At 42.9% G+C, this 18,823-nt stretch overlaps 1 protein-coding gene across 1 annotated transcript in view; it reads right to left on the bottom strand.

Annotated features, from left to right (window-relative positions):
• Window positions 1–15,377: 15,377 nt before the first annotated feature.
• LOC146080763 (NFX1-type zinc finger-containing protein 1-like) overlaps window positions 15,378–18,823 on the bottom strand; it is a 237,094-nt gene continuing 233,648 nt past the window's right edge. The window contains 1 exon segment of the mRNA XM_083188397.1: window positions 15,378–18,822. Within this exon segment, the coding sequence (XP_083044523.1) occupies window positions 18,555–18,822 (268 nt within the window). The 3' untranslated portion in view covers window positions 15,378–18,554.

Genomic DNA, 18,823 nt, shown 5'->3' with positions numbered 1-18,823 from the left:
GATTAACTCCGAAAGTGGGGCTGAATTCGAGGTAAGACGCATTATAGACTCTCGTTGCCGCAATTCTCGTACCCAGTATCTGGTGGAATGGGTTGGGTTTGGACCCTAAGAGAACTCTTGGGTGGATTCCATTGATTTGCACGCTCCAAAACTGGTAAAGCAATTTCTCCAGAGAAATCCTCACAAGGCCCATAGGCGCCCTGGGGTCACCCTGAAAAGGGGGGGTACTGTCACACGTAGCCGCGACGGAGCGCGGTGGGTACAGTACTCACCCGTCCGCGCCCGCCGCCGGCTAGCGTGTGCAGGTCCCGGTCTGCGGTGTGCGGGTAGCGGCAGCTCTGGGTAGGGATGGCAGCAGGGGAGCGTCGGGTAGCGGCGTCCTTGCAGATAGCGGCGCCGGGAGGCCGGCGTCGCCATCTTGGTTGAGGGCAGAAGGCAGTTTGGCCCAGAGTGGAGGTTCCCTCCTCATCCTGCGCTGACAGCCAATGGCAGCCGCCCCCTGGGGATATAGGGGATCTGCCTAGGCTGTTCAGTGTCAGGGCAATGAGTCTTTGGAGTCATTCACAACTCCTAGCTGATTCCCGGATCCTGGCTCTTTCTCTCCTGACTCTGGTGCCTTGCTTCCTGCATCTTTCTACAAGGAAGTTTTCTCCTGACACCAATGCTGCAAGTCCTACCTAGTGCTTGTTCCTGCTTGTGTCCCAGAATTACCCTGCACAGCATTCCGCTGTCCTCCTTCATACAACTCATTCATTCCATCTTTCAGTCATCCGGATCCATTTCTTCTGTCATCAAATCAACCTCTTTCCAGATCCTCATCTATGTACTCTGGCTCACCAAGTATACGTTTCCAGATTTCCCTGCCCGTTATTAGTATTGTGCTGGACTCTATTTAATTTATCCCAACTGTCACTTAAAGAAGTATTTGAGTGAAGTTTATCATTTATGAAATCCGTTATTAAACCTGCACGTTTCAATCCTACTCCTCCTGGTCCGTCTCCGGTTCCTGTGCACCACACGACTCCATCCAGCCCTTTAGCCGTGACAGAGGGGTGGCAACAAGTGCCTTATAGGAATAGAAGGCCTAATTATAATAATAAAAATAAAAATCCAAAACGAAACTGGGATGAACCTGTATTTACAAATAATCAATCTGAAAGATGGTCCCATGGAAATAGATTTGATGTTATCCGCCCCAATAATGTGAATTTTTTAGGGGCAGGTTAGGGCGACAATTTGATAATGTCGACCCCAAACAGAACGCCCCTACGAGTAAAAAGGCGACTCGCGGACGCCGAGGAAAAGGAATGTCCCAGAACAGAGCCGAAACAGAGAATGGTCCACTAATCACCATTCCCAGTACAACTGATACAGAATCCATGGTAGACCCTCAGGTGGATAGAACTAAGGATATATTCAATTTATCTAAACGGCTACTCAATGTACATGAGGTTGCGGTGTTACAAAAAGGGTTATCCTTTGCACCGACACGAGGTGCAAATAAGGTTGTCCCCCAAATTGACCTCAATTTGTTTGCACGTAAGCTTACACTTAAATGGCACTTTTTAAGAAAACAGCTGTAGATCAAACAGTCAGCCAAGAGGTTGATTCTCTGAATTCTAACCTTTAATTAAAAACGACATTCTATCCACTTGAGTCACGTGGGCCTTATATTGATCTTTTCACGGAACTAGTCAAGAAGGATTTCTCAAAGTTAAATGAAAAGGGTACAAAGAAATCCAACTTGAGTCATAAAGAAACCATCGCATTGAAAAGTCTACAGATGGATCAAACTATTGTAATTAAGAACGCCGATAAAGGCGGAGGGGTGGTGTTGTTGGACAGGCATGTGTAGGTACTTGTGTATTGTAGCGGCGCTCCCGATGTGCATCGCGCGATGTTTTCATCACGTCGCATCGCATGCCATGCGATGCGATGCGACGCGATTTTTGCCCCCTATGCGATGAAAGATCGTATAAGCACCATAAAGGGTGCTTTTAAGCACCCTAATGGGTGCTTACAATGTGAAATGCACCCCCACGCCACCCCCCACTATAAACGTGAACCCGAAGCGTGGCGAGCGCAGCGAGCCCGCGAGGGGCGGCGGTATGCGTCCTCCGACCTTTTCATACCCCCACTATCCACGTCGGCGTGGAGTTGAGAATAGAAAGTGTGGAGAGCGCAGCGAGGGGATGCGGATACCTTCACAGGTATCGGAGTCCCCTCGCGGGCTTCACAGGTATCCGCAGCCGCTCGCCACGCTTCGGGCTCACTGCGCTCGCCACACTTTCTATTCTCAACTCCACGGGGGGGGGGGGGGGTGGCGTGGGGGTGCATTTCACATTGTAAGCACCCATTAGGGTGCTTATACAATGTTTAATCCCATCGCATCGCATGGCATTGTATGCCATGTACAATGTCATACAATTTTAAAATTGTATGACATTGTACAGTATCGCGCGATATCGCGTCGCATCGCATACCATCAGATGCCTTATGGTATGCGATGCGATGGGCGCCGCCAAAATACACAAGTACCGATGTGTATGTAGCAGAGGCTTACAAACTACTCTTGGATGTCAAATCCTATACAAAACTAGCTGGTGATCCAACTAAAGAGTATCTGGCTAAGCTAGAAGTCATCCTAAGGAGGGGGTTGAATGAAAAAATTATTTGTAACAATGTATATAAATACTTGTTTAACACCACACCCAATCTTGCAACATTGTACCATCTGCCTAAGATACACAAGGGGGTGGTGCCCCCCCCCTGAGCGTCCTATTGTCGCCGGGGTAGTCTCACTCACATGTCGTATCTCGGAGTATGTTGACACATTTATCAAGAAATATGTACCGAGCATTGAAACTTATGTCCGCGATTCATCGCATCTGCTACAAATGCTTGATAATGTAGAATGGAAGGAGGGTTTCGGTCTGGCGACCATTGACGTGCAAGCCCTTTATACAAGTATCCCACACGACAAGGGCATTGCAGCAGTGGAGAAACGCCTGAGTCTTGATCCAAATATCTCTAATGCTAGAAGGGATTTTATTTGTTATTGCCTGAGGTTCGTGTTGCAATTCAATTATTTTGAGTTTCTGGGGGACTGGTTCCTCCAGACATGTGGCACCGCTATGGGCACTATTGGTGCACCTAGCCTTGCCAATCTGTACATGCCGGAATGGGAGACTAATACCCTTACAGGTGCCCTTGTTGACAATGTCGTCTTAATAAAAAGATATATTGATGACATTGTCATCATATGGAATGGTGACCAAACACTCTTCGAGAGGTTTGTTGATAGATTGAATGATAACTGCTACAATCTAAAGTTTACCTCATCCTTTAATCAAACAAAAATTGAATTTTTGGACATCATATTGGATGTGAAGAATTTTCCATTCGAGAAAAAAATACAGACCTCAACATTCTTCAAGGCCGTGGACGCGAACTGTTACCTAGAATACTCCAGCTGCCATTTGGGGGCGTGGAAGGATAACATTCCTTATTCACAGTTCCTACGGCTACGAAGGAAATGTTCGTGTCCCACGGTCTTTGAAGAACAAGCGTTGGTGTATGTGAAGAGGTTCACTGAAAAAGGTTACCCACTGGGCATCATTCATCGTGCACTCCAACGGGCACGCAACCTTAACAGAGATCAGCTCTTCCAACCTAAAAGGGTTGAACAAACTCCCCCCCTGAATACCAACAGTGATGCTATGTTCATCACCCAATATAATACCCACGAAAAAGAACTGAGGGGTATTTTCAGAAAACATTGGGGGGTGCTCCAACTAGACCCCATATTGAAAGGTCATATCTCTGATGCACCTAAGATGGTTTTTCGTAGGGCCAAAACCATCAAAACATTGGTATCCAAGAGTCAACTAGAGAACATTGATGAAAAAGGTCCCTCGGAAACCTTTCTTACCATCAAGGGTTGTTTTCCATGCACACATTGTAAGGCTTGTCAATATATGAAAAAAGGCCCCCACATTGATGGTACTGATATAAAAGTTAATGATTTCATCAACTGCAACTCGACCTCCGTAATCTATCTTTTAACCTGTGGTTGTGGTTTAAAATATGTGGGCAAGACAAAGAGGTGCCTTAAGATTAGAATTTTGGAGCACCTCTGTAACATCAAACATGGGGTGCTCAATCATAGTGTGCCCAGGCACTTCAAGGAAGCTCACAATTGTGATCCAAGGTCTCTCATCTTTAAGGGCATTGAATTGGTCCATAACAGTAAAAGGGGTGGGGACCATGAAAAGTTCCTGTTGAAACGTGAAACCACTTGGATTTTAAGGCTCAATACCCTGGCCCCTGGCGGACTGAATGAGGGTTATGAGATAACCCCATTCATTAACCAATAGGGGGGTTCATAGTATGTCTTACCCACAGTGTATGACTTCTCTATTCATTCATATTGCCTTCACGTGTTGATATTGTCGCTTCTGTCTTGTTATTTATATTTTTAAAAAATTATTCTCTCTTTAACTAACTAAGGGGGTGTGCCATGGGGTCTTCCGTGGCCCCCTCTTATGTGAATGTGTACATGTTCACTCAGGAGGAGGACCTCTTCTTCAGGAACCAGGAAATTTGTGGACACGTCATGATGTATCTTCGATACATTGATGACGTGTTCCTTATCTGGACTGGGGGGAGGGAGAGGTTCTTGGACCTGATGCAGAGCATCAATGCAACTAGCCAGTTTATTAAATTCACCTATGTTGTGAGTGAAGCACAAGCACATTTTTTAGATGTGGCAATGGTGATAAATAATGGCATTATTTCTACGGGCAGGTATTCCAAAGACACCGGTAGGAATACACTGTTGAGAACCTCTAGCCATCATCCCCCTTTCCTAAAACGGGGATTGCCACTATCCCAGATGCTGCGGGTAGCACGACTTACCAGCAATAGGGATAAGCTCCCAGGTGAATTAGATCTTATGATACAAAAATTTGTAGCCAGAGGGTATGAATTGAGGTCCCTGCTTGTCCAAAAACAGCAAATTCTGGATATGGACCCTAAATTGCTCTGGTCCCCTAAACAAAGACGAAAAGAAAAAAGGAATCCATGGGTCCATGAATTTTCTTTGTCCAGTCCATTGGTGCAAAGAGCGTCTAGGGCTCTTTGGCCTATAGTCCAAACGGACAAGGATTTAGTGGGCCTCAATGATCATAAACCACTCCTGGCGTACACCAGGGGTAGGAACCTGCAAGATCGGCTGGTTCATGCCGATATAACTAATTATCAACCAGTGATTCCCCCCAATGTACATATCAAAGTCCCTGGGTGCTACAGCTGTGGCATTTGTGCTACTTGTAAATTCATGGTCAGTTGCAAAAAGTTTCAACATCCCCATTGTACCAAAGAGTATGATATCCGTGCAGTTCTTTCATGTTCATCTGCCTACGTGATTTATATTATTATTTGCCCATGTGGCTTGAGATACGTAGGGCAGACCACACAGAAATTCAAGGAGAGGATGGCGGCCCATCGGTCCGCCATCCATCTAACTTTGAAGGGGAAGGAGGTGGACCAGCCGGTTCCTCTGCATTTTAAACAAGCAGGTCACTCCTTAGAATCACTCAGATATTTTATCATAGACCAGGAGACTCAATGGATCCTCAGGCTGGGGACTATTCGACCTGGGGGCCTTAATGATAAAATCAATTGGAATAGTCTGTCTTAATTTCCCTTAATCCTTAGCTTTGAATAGTTTCATTGAGTAACTCCCCTTATATATATAGTAGTTCAGAGATTAGCCACTCGATACATTTGATCTGGCCCATAGATTATTTTGTATATATTCTGTTATTGTTTATTGTATGTTTTTCTGTATGTTTATAATCAAGGTGTAATATGCCTTATGTTTCACTGATTTGTTGCTGCATCTGCTCTATTTCAGATAACGCACTTAGGTTGCCTCCGTTGGTCCGGAAGCTGCAATGTCCCCCAGGCTAACTGGTGGAACGCGGAAGTGCCAGACTGGAACGCAGGCGACTGCGGTCCAGGGCTGACATCCGGCGAGCTGCAGGAAGCGGGAGGAGGCGGTTCCGGGAGGACGGATGGATGGCGTGGGGCGTTCTGATGGAGCAGGTGGGTATAAGTTTGTTATGGTGATTTGCAGCACTTGTTGTCCACATTTCTTTCTTGGGGCTGTGATCCTGATGACGGGGAGGCATCCTCGAAAGCGCTAGACACACTATGCCCTAATAAACTTTTTACAGCAATTATTCACATGTGCCTCCATTATTGGATTCCTATATATATATATATATATATATATATATATATATATATATATATATATATATATATATATATATATGCAAATGGAGGTTTGACCCTGAAAGCGCTTCCAATTTTGCAAAGCGACTACCTCCACAAAATCTCCCCTGCTAGTGGGAGATGAAGACAGACAACCAGAAAGTGAAATGTGGAGGGCGCTACTGAAATTTCCACCACCTTGTCAAGTGCTCAATTTAGGCAGATAGACAATTAAACATTCTTAATGACAATTTATTAAAAATATGGATAAAATATTGACAATTTTTTGACAATTTTTGATCTTTGGAACCGCATATGATAGACCCAACGCATTTCGTCTCCGAAGAGACTTCTTCAGGGGTACACTGTGGGTGGTACAGAATGCCAAATGAATAATTACATGTACAGTACAATAAAAAAAAATAAAAAAAAAAAATGAAATATATATGAAATTGTTTATGAAATCGTTTTTTTTATTTTTATTTTTTATTGTACTGTACATGTAATTATTCATTTGGCATTCTGTACCACCCACAGTGTACCCCTGAAGAAGTCTCTTCGGAGACGAAACGCGTTGGGTCTATCATATGCGGTTCCAAAGATCAAAAATTGTCAAAAAATTGTCAATATTTTATCCATATTTTTAATAAATTGTCATTAAGAATGTTTAATTGTCTATCTGCCTAAATTGAGCACTTGACAAGGTGGTGGAAATTTCAGTAGCGCCCTCCACATTTCACTTTCTGGTTATATATATATATATATATATATATATATATATATATATATATATATATATATATATATATATTAGAGCGGAGTGAAAAAACTGAAATTGAGAAATTCAAAAATCGGCTAGTGTGGGAAAGTTGTGACTTGACCTGAATAAGAAACGTGCAAAATCTTTTTCATCTGAGTCAACATCTTCTGTTCTGGCAAGAGGCCTGAAGTTTCACTTTTTTTGCGAAAATGACGAAAACTGTGAAGATGCTCCGATCTAGTCAAAATAATGTCAGGATGTCTTAGAGTGGTTTATTAATATACTTTAGCTTAGTAAAAGAGAGTATGAGCTTGTCCTATTGCAAAGTGACTGACTTTGGCGGTAGAAAAAATCCCTGATAAATGACCCATATTCATGGTTTCAATTGTGAATATGGTGTTTTCTCCAGAACGTTTTTTTTTTTTTTTTGGGGGGGGGGGGGGGATGCTCTGTAATTGATGTGATCAAGAAAAGAAACTTGGTGAAAAAAACAGGGTAAATCGCTTTTGGTAAATTCCTTTGGTACTTGTGTAGTTTCACGGCGCCGGAAGTGCAGAGGCTCGCGTGCCGCTCTAGCTATGAAACTTGGCAGCCTGCCAGGTAGCGTAGCGCTGCGCGTGCCAAATGTAATGAAGTGTATAGTGTAAAAAACAGACAAACGGGGCTTAAAAACAGACAAACGGGGCTTATAAATCGCACACCCCGGCACATCGCACACCCCGGAACACCGGTGGTGTTCCAAATGTAGATGCTAACTTATTTAGCATCTCAATTCACACTCCCGGCACTTCGGCTTAGACGCGCACGGACAGCGTTACGTAGTCAGTCAGAGAGCTATGCAGTTTGCGTAGTCAGTCAGTCAGCAGTAGCCCTGTATGAGACACTGAGGTGAATGTGTTCCTGAATCAGCCTCACTATCCACGCCCACCCGAAGCGTGGCGAGCGCAGCGTGCTCCGCGAGGGGCGGCGGTACGCGTCCTACGAACTTTTCATACCCCCACTATCCACGTCGGTGTGGAGTTGAGAATAGATTAGTGTGACGAGCGCAGCGAGCCACCGAGCCCGAAGCGTGGCGAGCACAGCGAGCCCCGCGAGGGGGCGCGGATACCTTCACAGCTATCCGAGTCCCCTCGCGGGCTTCACAGGTGTCAGCGTCCGCTCGCCACGCACCGAGCCCGAAGCGTGGCGAGCGGACGCTGACACCTGTGAAGCCCGCGAGGGGACGCGGATAGCTGTGAAGGTATCCGCGTCCGCTCGCCACGTTTCGGGCTCGGTGGCTCGCTACGCTCGCCACACTAATCTATTCTCAACTCCACGCCAACGTGGATAGTGGGGGTATGAAAAGGTTGTAGGACGCGTACCGCTGCGCTCGCCACGCTTCCGGTGGGCGTGGATAGTGGGATTTACACGGTCCACAGCTGTGGCATCCACTAGTGGCACTGAGGGTGGGTTTCAGGCTTCTTAGCGGCTATCTATGTGACTCGAGATTCAGACGCAGTTGCGTATGAATCTCGCGTACAGTTTAGAAGCCCCGGCATCGCTGTGCCGGGGTGTCCACTTTAACATACCCCCGTTGTCAGCGGTGCCCAGGCGCTGCCTATTTCACTGTGGAACTACAAGTGCCACTGTGACATTGACCTGTCAGCGCCTGGGCAGCGCTGCTGCTTCTGCTGGCCGGCCGCTAAGCTGTTTACGTACCGCTAGAGCGGCACAAGCTCAGTCAGACAGAGCTAGAGCTGCACGCGCACAGTGAAACAGAGCCTCTGGCAGGCTGCCAAGTTTCATAGCTAGAGCGGCACGCGAGCCTCTGCACTTCCGGCGCCGTGAAACTACACAAGTACCCTTCCTTTTGTTTGCCTTTAATAGAATAGTGCACCTATGTGTCTTCTGATGTCCAACAAACTCTTTACTGAATTCTCGAACAGTAAGTTCGGTACCAATGCATTACACTCTGTTCTTTAGGTGCAGGATTTAAAACACTTCTTCTGTTTATTGTCTTTACTTGTGGCAGTTTATTTGTTTGAAAAACAGTCTGAAAAACAGTTTTGCATCCCCTATGCTGGGAACATGAAAGGGTTGCATTATGGCATATAGTTATGCCAAAGATAAGCCAATATATTAACAGTTAAATACGTTGAAGTGTATTATGATGTAATAAACAAATACATCTAATGTTTAGTGATATTTAAAATGATACATTAAACAGTTTACACGGTTACTTATAATACTTATTGTAACAGTTACTGTTTTTCAATAACAGACTGCAACAGTTATTTCTTTTTAGCAAGACCTGACAACCAGACACGCTTATTGATAAGACACAATGGGGCAGACGTATGAAAGATCATTATGGGGGAGAAGGGGTATCATCGCACTTTATGTGCACTGATGCCGCTTCTCCCCCATGTATGATGGAGCCAGCGTGCGGAAAAGGACAGGGGCACTATGCACCCCTGTCCATATCCGTGCTGCTATCTGAATGATAGCAGGCCGAATGTATGAACTGTCAGCATCATTACTAGTGAAAAGGTAATGAGGCTTTTCTGTGAACTGTTGTCTCACTGCCTTTTGGCCCTTATTCAAACCTGATCGCAGTAAAAATTTGTTCTCAAAATGGGCAAAAAAATGCTGCACTGCAGGGGGGGGGGGGGCAGATGTAACATGTGCAGAGTGAGTTAGATATGGATGGGGTGTGTTGAAACTGACATCTAAATTGCAGTGTAAAAATAAAGCAGCCAGTATTTACCCTGCACAGAAACAAAATAACTCACACAAATTTAACTCTCTCTGCACATTATATGCACATGAGAATATGCACATGCACAAACCACGGGAGCAAAGGGCTCCGGGGAGTTTCACACTCACCAAGCTGATCACTTGAAGAGGGGAGGGAAGGAGGTGGGCAGCAGGGGAACACCCAATGTTTTATGGGCGTCCCCATAAAAATGCTGGGTGTTCCCTTGGGAACACAGGCATGTCGCCCCCTGCTCGGGGCAGACCACTGTCAAAGGAGTTTTCAGCAATCTGCAGTGGGAATAAAAGTCAGTTTACACTGACTTTTATTATCGACGGGGAGAGAAATCATTCAATGGTGTGTGACCATCAAATGATTTCTCTCCTGTTTGGCCCCATGCAAGGGGATGTGTTAGGGAACACATCCCCTTGCTTGCTACTGAGGGGATTTGCGCGGCTTGGTGAATGTTTGCAGCCTAGTGAACAGGTCTGAATCAGGCCCTTAATGTCATATATTTTGTGCTAGTCTAGTTTGTTTTTTATAAAATGTTGCAATAGACTTATCCTTAGAAAAGTGTTGATTATATGATACCAAGTTTAGCAAAGTATCTTTTATTTCACTTACAAATTGTCCTGCTGCAGCTGCCCCACGCTCCAGCGGCTGCCACTGAATAGGACTGACAGTCTCTGGCTGCTGTTCATTAAGAGGAATCTCGCAAGAACTACCAACCTCTTGCGAGAATTCCCCTGTACTTGACTCCCGGCAAAGCCGCCATGTGGGTGGGCGAGCCACTCAGACAGGCTATGGGGGACACATATGGCCCCCGGGACTGAGGTTCCCCACCCCTGGTATAAAAGATCTAAAATGTCTAGGCCAACAAGAATTAGTTTGACCACTAATGGTCATCAGTGACTAAGAATTGACAACAGACCCACGGTTGACATTGACAGAGGTTTGACACAAGCTTTAGGCCAACATGGTCATGGTCGACATTCAAAAGGTGAACACAAGTTTTCCAAAGGTTTTTAGTGGACACCGTAAAACTGTGCCTTAGTAGCAAAACTATTACGTTCGCCCTAATGACTGTCAATCAAAACATTGGCGAACCAAGGAACGGATACAATTTGCAATCACTCACCATTAATTTCATTTTCCACTGTGTGCAGTCTGTATATTAGCCCAGGACCTACTTGGCAGCTGCGGTAGAAACAGGCTGTTTGGGGACAGAGTTGACATCACACACCATCTCTGAAAATGCCTGGGCATGCCTGTGTTTCCTGACACAATCCCAGAAAACGCCGGCTTCCTGTCAGTCAACTTGCATACGGCCAGTGATCAAAAAAGTTGCAGGATTTTATCGCAGGATGACCTCGCGTATGCGTACTATGATCCGTACACATGTTATCGATTATCACCCAGCCTCTGAATAAACCCAAGTCAGGACAGCAAATTCAAGCAAGCCTGGTAAGAGTGAAAGGAATTTGGCTCTACATCTTTATACTCACCTGGGTATTACACATACATTACCGTCATCTGACGGAATAAGGGAAGTGCATATGAATGCTAGCCAAAATTTTCTTTTTTAAGGATGCAATATGTGCCTGTGAGCTAGACGCAGATTATGCCAAACTTGGCATGAGCCTCTGTATGTGTAAAGTACTTGTACACAGATTCTGCTAAAGTACTGATATAGTACAGGGTGTTTAAAAAATAGGTATCTGAAACAGATGGTGTAATGGTTAGCATTACTCCCTCACATCACTGAGGTCATGGGCTCGATTCCCACCATGGCCCTAACTGTGCAGAGTGGGTTTCCTCTGGGCACTCCGGTTTCTTCCCGCAATACAAAAATACACTGGTAGGTTAATTGGCTCCCAACAAATTAACCCTAAAATGTCTGTGTGTGCGTGTACATGTGGTAGGTAATATAGATTGTAAGTGCCACTGGGGCAGGGACTGATGTGAATGTTCATATATTCTCTGTAAAGCCCTGCGGTATATGTGTGCGCTATATAAGAAACTGTTAAAAAATAAATATATAAACTTGTAGTGTTTGTGTAACATATCTGTTACAGTATTACAGGTAATTGATAGCTGTATGCCGCAGTACGCCATCCACAAAAGTGCATTGCATGTGGAACATTATTTCTGATGTTATCCCCATAAAGGGGATGTACAGATATTTAGCTTTTCTTATCTGAGCGCCGGTGGAAGGAATACAGTGCTGTGTATTCATTTACACTTACCAGAACCTGTTTGATTTGTCATTTAGCACGACGTTATCACTTTTGTATCTTCTACTCATTATTTCTGAAGTTACAGAACAGGAAGAAATGGCAAGCCTTCTCTGGTATATATACCAACTGGGTTCAAGGACAGCGGCGGCTCCCACCTGCTCACCTGCTTCTCCCAGTCCCGGCTGCAGTCCCGGCACTGCGGTCCTGGCTCTGCACTACAATGCAGATGACAGATAGCGGGACCAGTGCATGCCCACTTCGCTCAGTCTTGTTGTTTTTTATAATTTTGTTTCATCTTACAATAAAAATGGAGTTGGTTCCTTGAATTTGTGTGATCCTTGTGTCCAAGGGAAAAAAAAACATATTAAACAGCCTGCCTCTCTTATCTTACCCTGTTCCTTGTAAAAATGTAATATATATATATACCCCAGAAGCGGGCGGCACTCGGAAATAATTCCAATAACACACAGTAAGCTTTGACGTTTCGAAGCAACTTTAATGGCTTCTTCACTCCAGGTACTGAGGTATAATTTCTGGAATATTGCTGGGTGCCTTCTCCTGGTTTGGAATGGATATTTGGGGTTGTGCGGGTGGCACTCTCGGACTTAAATGCGGCGTTGGCTTTGAAAGACTGAGCTGACTGCCAGATGGTGATACAACTTTTTGATTTTAATATTGTCTTCAGGTAATCTTCTATATGTTGGCAAAACCATCAGAACGCTAAGGGTCAGAATGGCCCTACACAGATCAGCCATCTCTAAAGCTCTCTTAGGCAAAAATAAGGACACCGACCAACCTGTAGCAAGACATTTTGTGGAAAAAGGACATACATTGGGAGATTTAAGACACATGGTCATCGACCATGTACCGGGGAATCTTAGAAGAGGAGACAGAGACGGCACCCTGTTGAAACGAGAAGCTCTGTGGATGCACCGGTTAAACTCCATAAGTCCATGTGGACTCAACGAGAAACTCTCCTTGAACTTGTTTCTTTAAGTCCCTGGAAAGGAACGGTCGTGTCCACCTAAATTGATTGTTGTGATTGATGTAGATGCCCTGTGATGGGACTTGACATCACACCACTCTCAGAGGTGCCTCACAGGACCATTACAGTCCTGTAATTCTGTGTGCTTTTTCTTCTCTCCGCTTATATCTCGCTATCCCTTTGTAATTTCTATAGAATATTGTTAACATTATAGTCCTAATACCATCAGTCGGACGGATGCATTGTGTTCTTTTCCTTCCTCTCTGCTTCATCTTTCTATCCCTTTAAGTTTTTTCCAGTGTAATTTAAATGTAAATTCCAGTCTTTTGGATTATGATGTATCTACTCAACCTGACATGGGCAACTGATATAGTTGATTAATCCCATGTACAGCCATCTGAGATCATATATGGTGTATATGCCCTGTTCATAGGGACTTGACACCATTGATCCCACGGATCTTTATAACGTGTGCTTTTTCTTCTCTCCGCTAAGACTCTCACTATCCCTTTAAATTTTCCTATGACAGATACTTAAACCTATGTACATGAGTGCTCTTCTTCTGCATACACTCTAGTCATCCCCTTACATTCTACTTCACAATAAACCCTGCCCCACAGGGTTCCCTCAGCGACTACTTTGTGTAAGTGACTCTGGTTGCTCTGGGAGATGGACCCTGCCAGTATCTTACACATGCTCATTGGAATCCTAACCTCTATATTGCACCATATAGACAAAGAGAACGGCCACTATTTTAAATCTTAAATTTTAACATGTACTTCCTTTATTACACAGCACACATCTATATTTATGGTTTTTCACTTTTAGTACCGGGGTGACGGACCTGCTTCCCAATTCACTTTTATATTGTAGCAAGAATTGATACATTTTGAGATGTGCCTCACTATATTCATTCACTTCATTTATTCTTTTCTTCAGCAGCTCGATTACGCCGCGAGTCCACAGCTGCCCCTTCCACCTCTTAATTTCTTAATTTCCAGTTGAAGAACCCTTTATTCTGAAAGACCCTACGCGTTTCGTCCCGATGGGACTTCTTCAGGGGTGTAAGGGTATCAATCGACAGGTGAGTTCAGATAAACCGGTTGGATGAAAAAAAGGGAAATCTGTGCCCTGACCGGATTGGATACTGTCAAGGTATCAAAGATCCAGAATAAAAACATAAGCCAACTGCTGTGGGTGTTAATGATCTAACATCATTGGCTTATGTTTTTATTCTGGATCTTTGATACCTTGACAGTATCCAATCCGGTCAGGGCACAGATTTCCCTTTTTTTCATCCAACCGGTTTATCTGAACTCACCTGTCGATTGATACCCTTACACCCCTGAAGAAGTCCCATCGGGACGAAACGCGTAGGGTCTTTCAGAATAAAGGGTTCTTCAACTGGAAATTAAGAAATTAAGAAATTTTATTGTATCATAATCACAATCTGTTGGAAATTGTGTGTCACACATGAAATTTATCCCACTAGATCCATGATTAAGAATGTTTTATGTCATTTTATGAAATACATTTTTTTAAGAAAATCTGTCATTATATATTCGTGTGCACACACAGTCGGTGAAACTATCAGCGCACCTCTATACCCTTTTCTTGTCTTCATGTCTATTATATACCTCTATTAACAGCGAGGTATGTAGAGGTGCTGCGAACCTTAGAGCGCAGACAGAGCCCCAACCCCCCTTTTTTTCTATATATATATATATATATATATATATATATATATATATATATATATATATATATATATATACCCCAGAAGCGGGCGGCACTCGGAAATAATTCCAATCACACACGGTCAGCTTTGACGTTTCGAAGCAACTTTAATGGCTTCTTCTTCACTCCAGGTACTGAGGTATAATTTCTGGGTATATCGCTGGGTGCCTTCTCCTGGTTTGGAATGGATATTTGTGGTTGTGCGGGTGGCACTCTCGGACTTAAATGCGGCGTTGGCTTTGAAAGACTGAGCTGACTGCCAGATGGTGATACAACTTTTTGATTTTAATATTGTCTTCAGGTACCTGAAGACGATATTAAAATCGAAACGTTGTATCACCATCTGGCAGTCGGCTCAGTCTTTCAAAGCCAACGCCGCATTTAAGTCTGAGAGTGCTACCCGCACAACCCCAAATATATATATATATATATATATATATATAGAGAGATAGATAGATAGATATAGATATATCTATCTATCTATCTATCTATCTATCTATATATATATATATATATATATATAAAAGCAAATGGTAGGAAGGGCAGTGTTCATAAGAAAAATAAATAATTAACTCAATTACTGTATATGAAAAAAAAACAATTCTGAGAATATCAAATATAAAATGTAACTTGCACTACTTATTTTAAATATTAGTAAAACAGTTAAACAACTGCTTATAATGCCATGTTCTGTATTTATTGGAAATGAACATACAGAAATACAAAATATAACTCAGAAAATAGACATTTTGAAAACAGAATAATAAGCTTAACATGGCATAAGTCATGATGTTTTCTGTTTTTGTCACACACAACATACTGTACACAATGTAGTGTAGCTATCTGTAAATGCTATTAGACAATGTAAGCAAGAAGAAAATTGCAGTCTAAAACTAAACTTAATTTCTAAAGATGTCTGTGTACAGTAGACAATACAGTATGTGTTCATCCTTAGAAAATAATAAGTATCATGTGCAAAAAAAGCTATATTCTAGAGAAAGAAATATAGGGCCTGATTCAGAGTTGATTGCAAATGCAAAGTCTTTCTCAAATGGACAAAACCATGGGCCTAGTTCAGACTTGATAACAAAGCTGTTTTTTTAAACCATGGATAAACCATGCTGCACTGCAGGTGGGGCAGATGTAACAGAGTAACATGTTACATTTGTCCTACCTGCAGGGCATATGGTTTTGTCCTTTTGCTTAAAAAGCAGCTATGCTTTTCTGAATTAGGAGCCATGTGCACTGCAGGTGAGGCAAATGTACCATGTGCAGAGAGAGTTTTGCCCAGCGTGTATGGACACGATGAGGGGAAAAATTGCTTGGCTGAAAAATGCTCAGTGCATACACACTGAGTCTTTTTCGCCCGTTATAGCGATTTTCCTCAGGTTAGATGACTTTCCATAGCAGGACGCTATGGAAAGCCATCCACTCCACCACTCATCTGCTGATAATACCAGCAGATGAGTGGTTGGGCCAGCGATGATGCGGGAGCGCGCATCAGCGCTCATCTCTGCCCCATGCACACTTGGCGGCTTTTGAGCTGAAAGCAGCTCAAACGAGAAAACTGAGCTGCTTTCAGCACAAAGTCGCACAGTGTGTATGGGCCTTTAGATGTGGGAGAGTTATTATGCTTTATTTTTTCTTTGAAATTTCGATTTCAGTGTGACCACTCCCCACACAAATCTCACTCTCTCTGCACATGTTACATCTGTCTTACCTGCAGTGTAGCATGGTTTTAGTCATTTGAGAAAGAATTTGCATTTGTGATCAACTCTTAGTTAGGCCCATTGATGTTACAGTGTATGAAGAACAGCTGTTGTGTTCCATATTATGGTGGATGGTCTAAGTTAGGAGGTTGCAATGTATCCAAATGAGATGATTATTTGTCAAGTCATTTGTGTGTTCTTCAGTATATAAAGCTGTTGATTTAAAAAGTTTATTAAGGGAGGGGTCAGCAGGTAGATAGCTGAGGCAGGTGTTTTTGGGAAGGAGAAATCCAGATTATGGTATGAAGAGTACAAAGGTTCAGGGAATTTGTTTCATCTCTGATATAATGACCTGACATTATGAAGGTCAGCGTTCCCAAATTTGTGGTCTTGGGCTGATTTATCTTGAGCTTGTGATGTAGCTTATAGTTGGTGAGTGAACATGGTTCTGGGAAAGTCATTGAATGCAAAGGATGAAGTAGAACATGTCAGCATTGTTGGCTCAGATTTAAGATATTCATTTTCATGTAATTCTCTACTGTGACCACTTGTCGGCAATGTTGAGCATGATATTTTGAGCTCTTATTTGTACCATTAATGTTATTTGTAGAGATTTTGTTATGAGTAGAGACATAATATTTAAGATCCAATGTCTTTTTCCTTGACTTTTAATGACTATTCTAAGTCACAACACTTTACATTCTTTACCTCAAATTAAATTGTGTTTGAGGATTGTTTTCCCCTTATATCTGTTGCAGATGCATGGCTGTGGATATAAGGCACAGATGGAATTGTGCGGTCCGCAGTTAACCTTCAGAAATCATGTGGTTACCTGTTGAGGCTAGATTTGATATGCTGGGTGCCTGCTAAGTAGTCATAGTTATAAGAGTCTGTGCACTCCCCCACAGACAGTCTTCAATCTGCTGAGGCCAGTGATGTCTTGTGTCCCCTGGTTTCACTGTTGTAGAGTTGACACTCTTAGGGGAAGAGGGACATCATCAACTTATTAGTATTGAAAGTCACAATCTTGTTTCTGATCGCCGATTAACTTAGGTGACCCTTACAGTGATTTATCCTGTGGGCCATGTAGCCCAGTTATGCCAGGGGATAAAAGTGCTTTTTGCTAACCCCTGTCAAGTTTGGAGGCAACCAGGTCATTGGCTCTTTCTTAGTCTCCTGTATGAGGAACTGCTTAGAATATTTCAGTGGAATGTCCTAGTGTCATAAGAAATGATCGCATCCAGTGGCAAGAGACCTAATTCATAGATGTTCTTAGTGCTAGGCTAATTTTGAATTGACTCCTGCTCTTTACCTGATGGTTGTTTAGGGTGAGATACTGCATTGGATAATATCAGGGATGTTCAATAACTTCAGGAGGGAGAGTTATTCATATTATGTACTTAACACGCTGGTCATTCAGGAGATTAATCAAATTGGTTCCACCACCTTGCAACTTGATGAAGCCTGTATTTTCAGCCGTAAATGCTTCCCTGCACTACCGAGACACCCTCTGACTTGTCCATGCATACTGCACCTTCCAGATGGTCAAAGCAGCTGACATGCACCCTGCGGCAATGAAAACACTTCCTGCACCAGTAATACAAATAAGTCTGGAGATGTGCCTTTTTTAAACCCAATACAAATATATTGTGTACAGGAAGCATGATGAAAATGACTTTTTGTCCTGCCAGATGATCAGTCTTATGCATAAAGCCATACAGGACACTCATTAGGGCAATTGTTAGTGCTTTTAATTATGTATGCATTAAATAGGATTTCTGAAATACTGCCTAAAGATCAAAAACACCATAGCATATAATGGTTCTTTTGAATATGACTAATTTCAAACCAGTCACATTACAGTATATTTTAGCTATCTTAAAGATTTGCAATGTTAAAAATCTCAAGAGAAGCAGTGTTTACACATTCTAATTTATACAGCCCAAACAACTGTATACAATAAATAGATGAAGTTACTTAAATAACAATATTGCATTTCCCAAATAAGTTAAGAATGCAGGAATTTCTATAGATCCAGAAAATAATACATTTTTATCATTCTCAAAATTGCAAACCCAGCATGAGAATGTTAGTACAGTAACATAAGTAACTGCTACTCTTTATCATCGATACTGCATTGCGGGCAGTACAGTGTACTGTCTTCGCCTAGATTGGTAGGGTAGATGTGTCCTGCAGGACACTTGTGCCAGACATCTTGCCTCAGGAGCTCTGTGTTCAGTAAAACTTTGTTTTCTTCTATTATATTAATAAGATCCATTTGTACTGGAAACTTCTTTAACTGAGCACGTACTTCAATGAGACTTATATTGTGGTTTGTTTTCATTTGTGAAATCAAGCTTTTGATATGAATAAGGGTGAAAT

The sequence above is a fragment of the Crinia signifera genome, chromosome 5, assembly GCF_055691185.1.
Source record: "Crinia signifera chromosome 5, ASM5569118v1, whole genome shotgun sequence".
In the NCBI taxonomy this organism is placed as follows: domain Eukaryota; kingdom Metazoa; phylum Chordata; class Amphibia; order Anura; family Myobatrachidae; genus Crinia; species Crinia signifera.
This window is presented reverse-complemented; position numbering and strand designations above follow the sequence as displayed.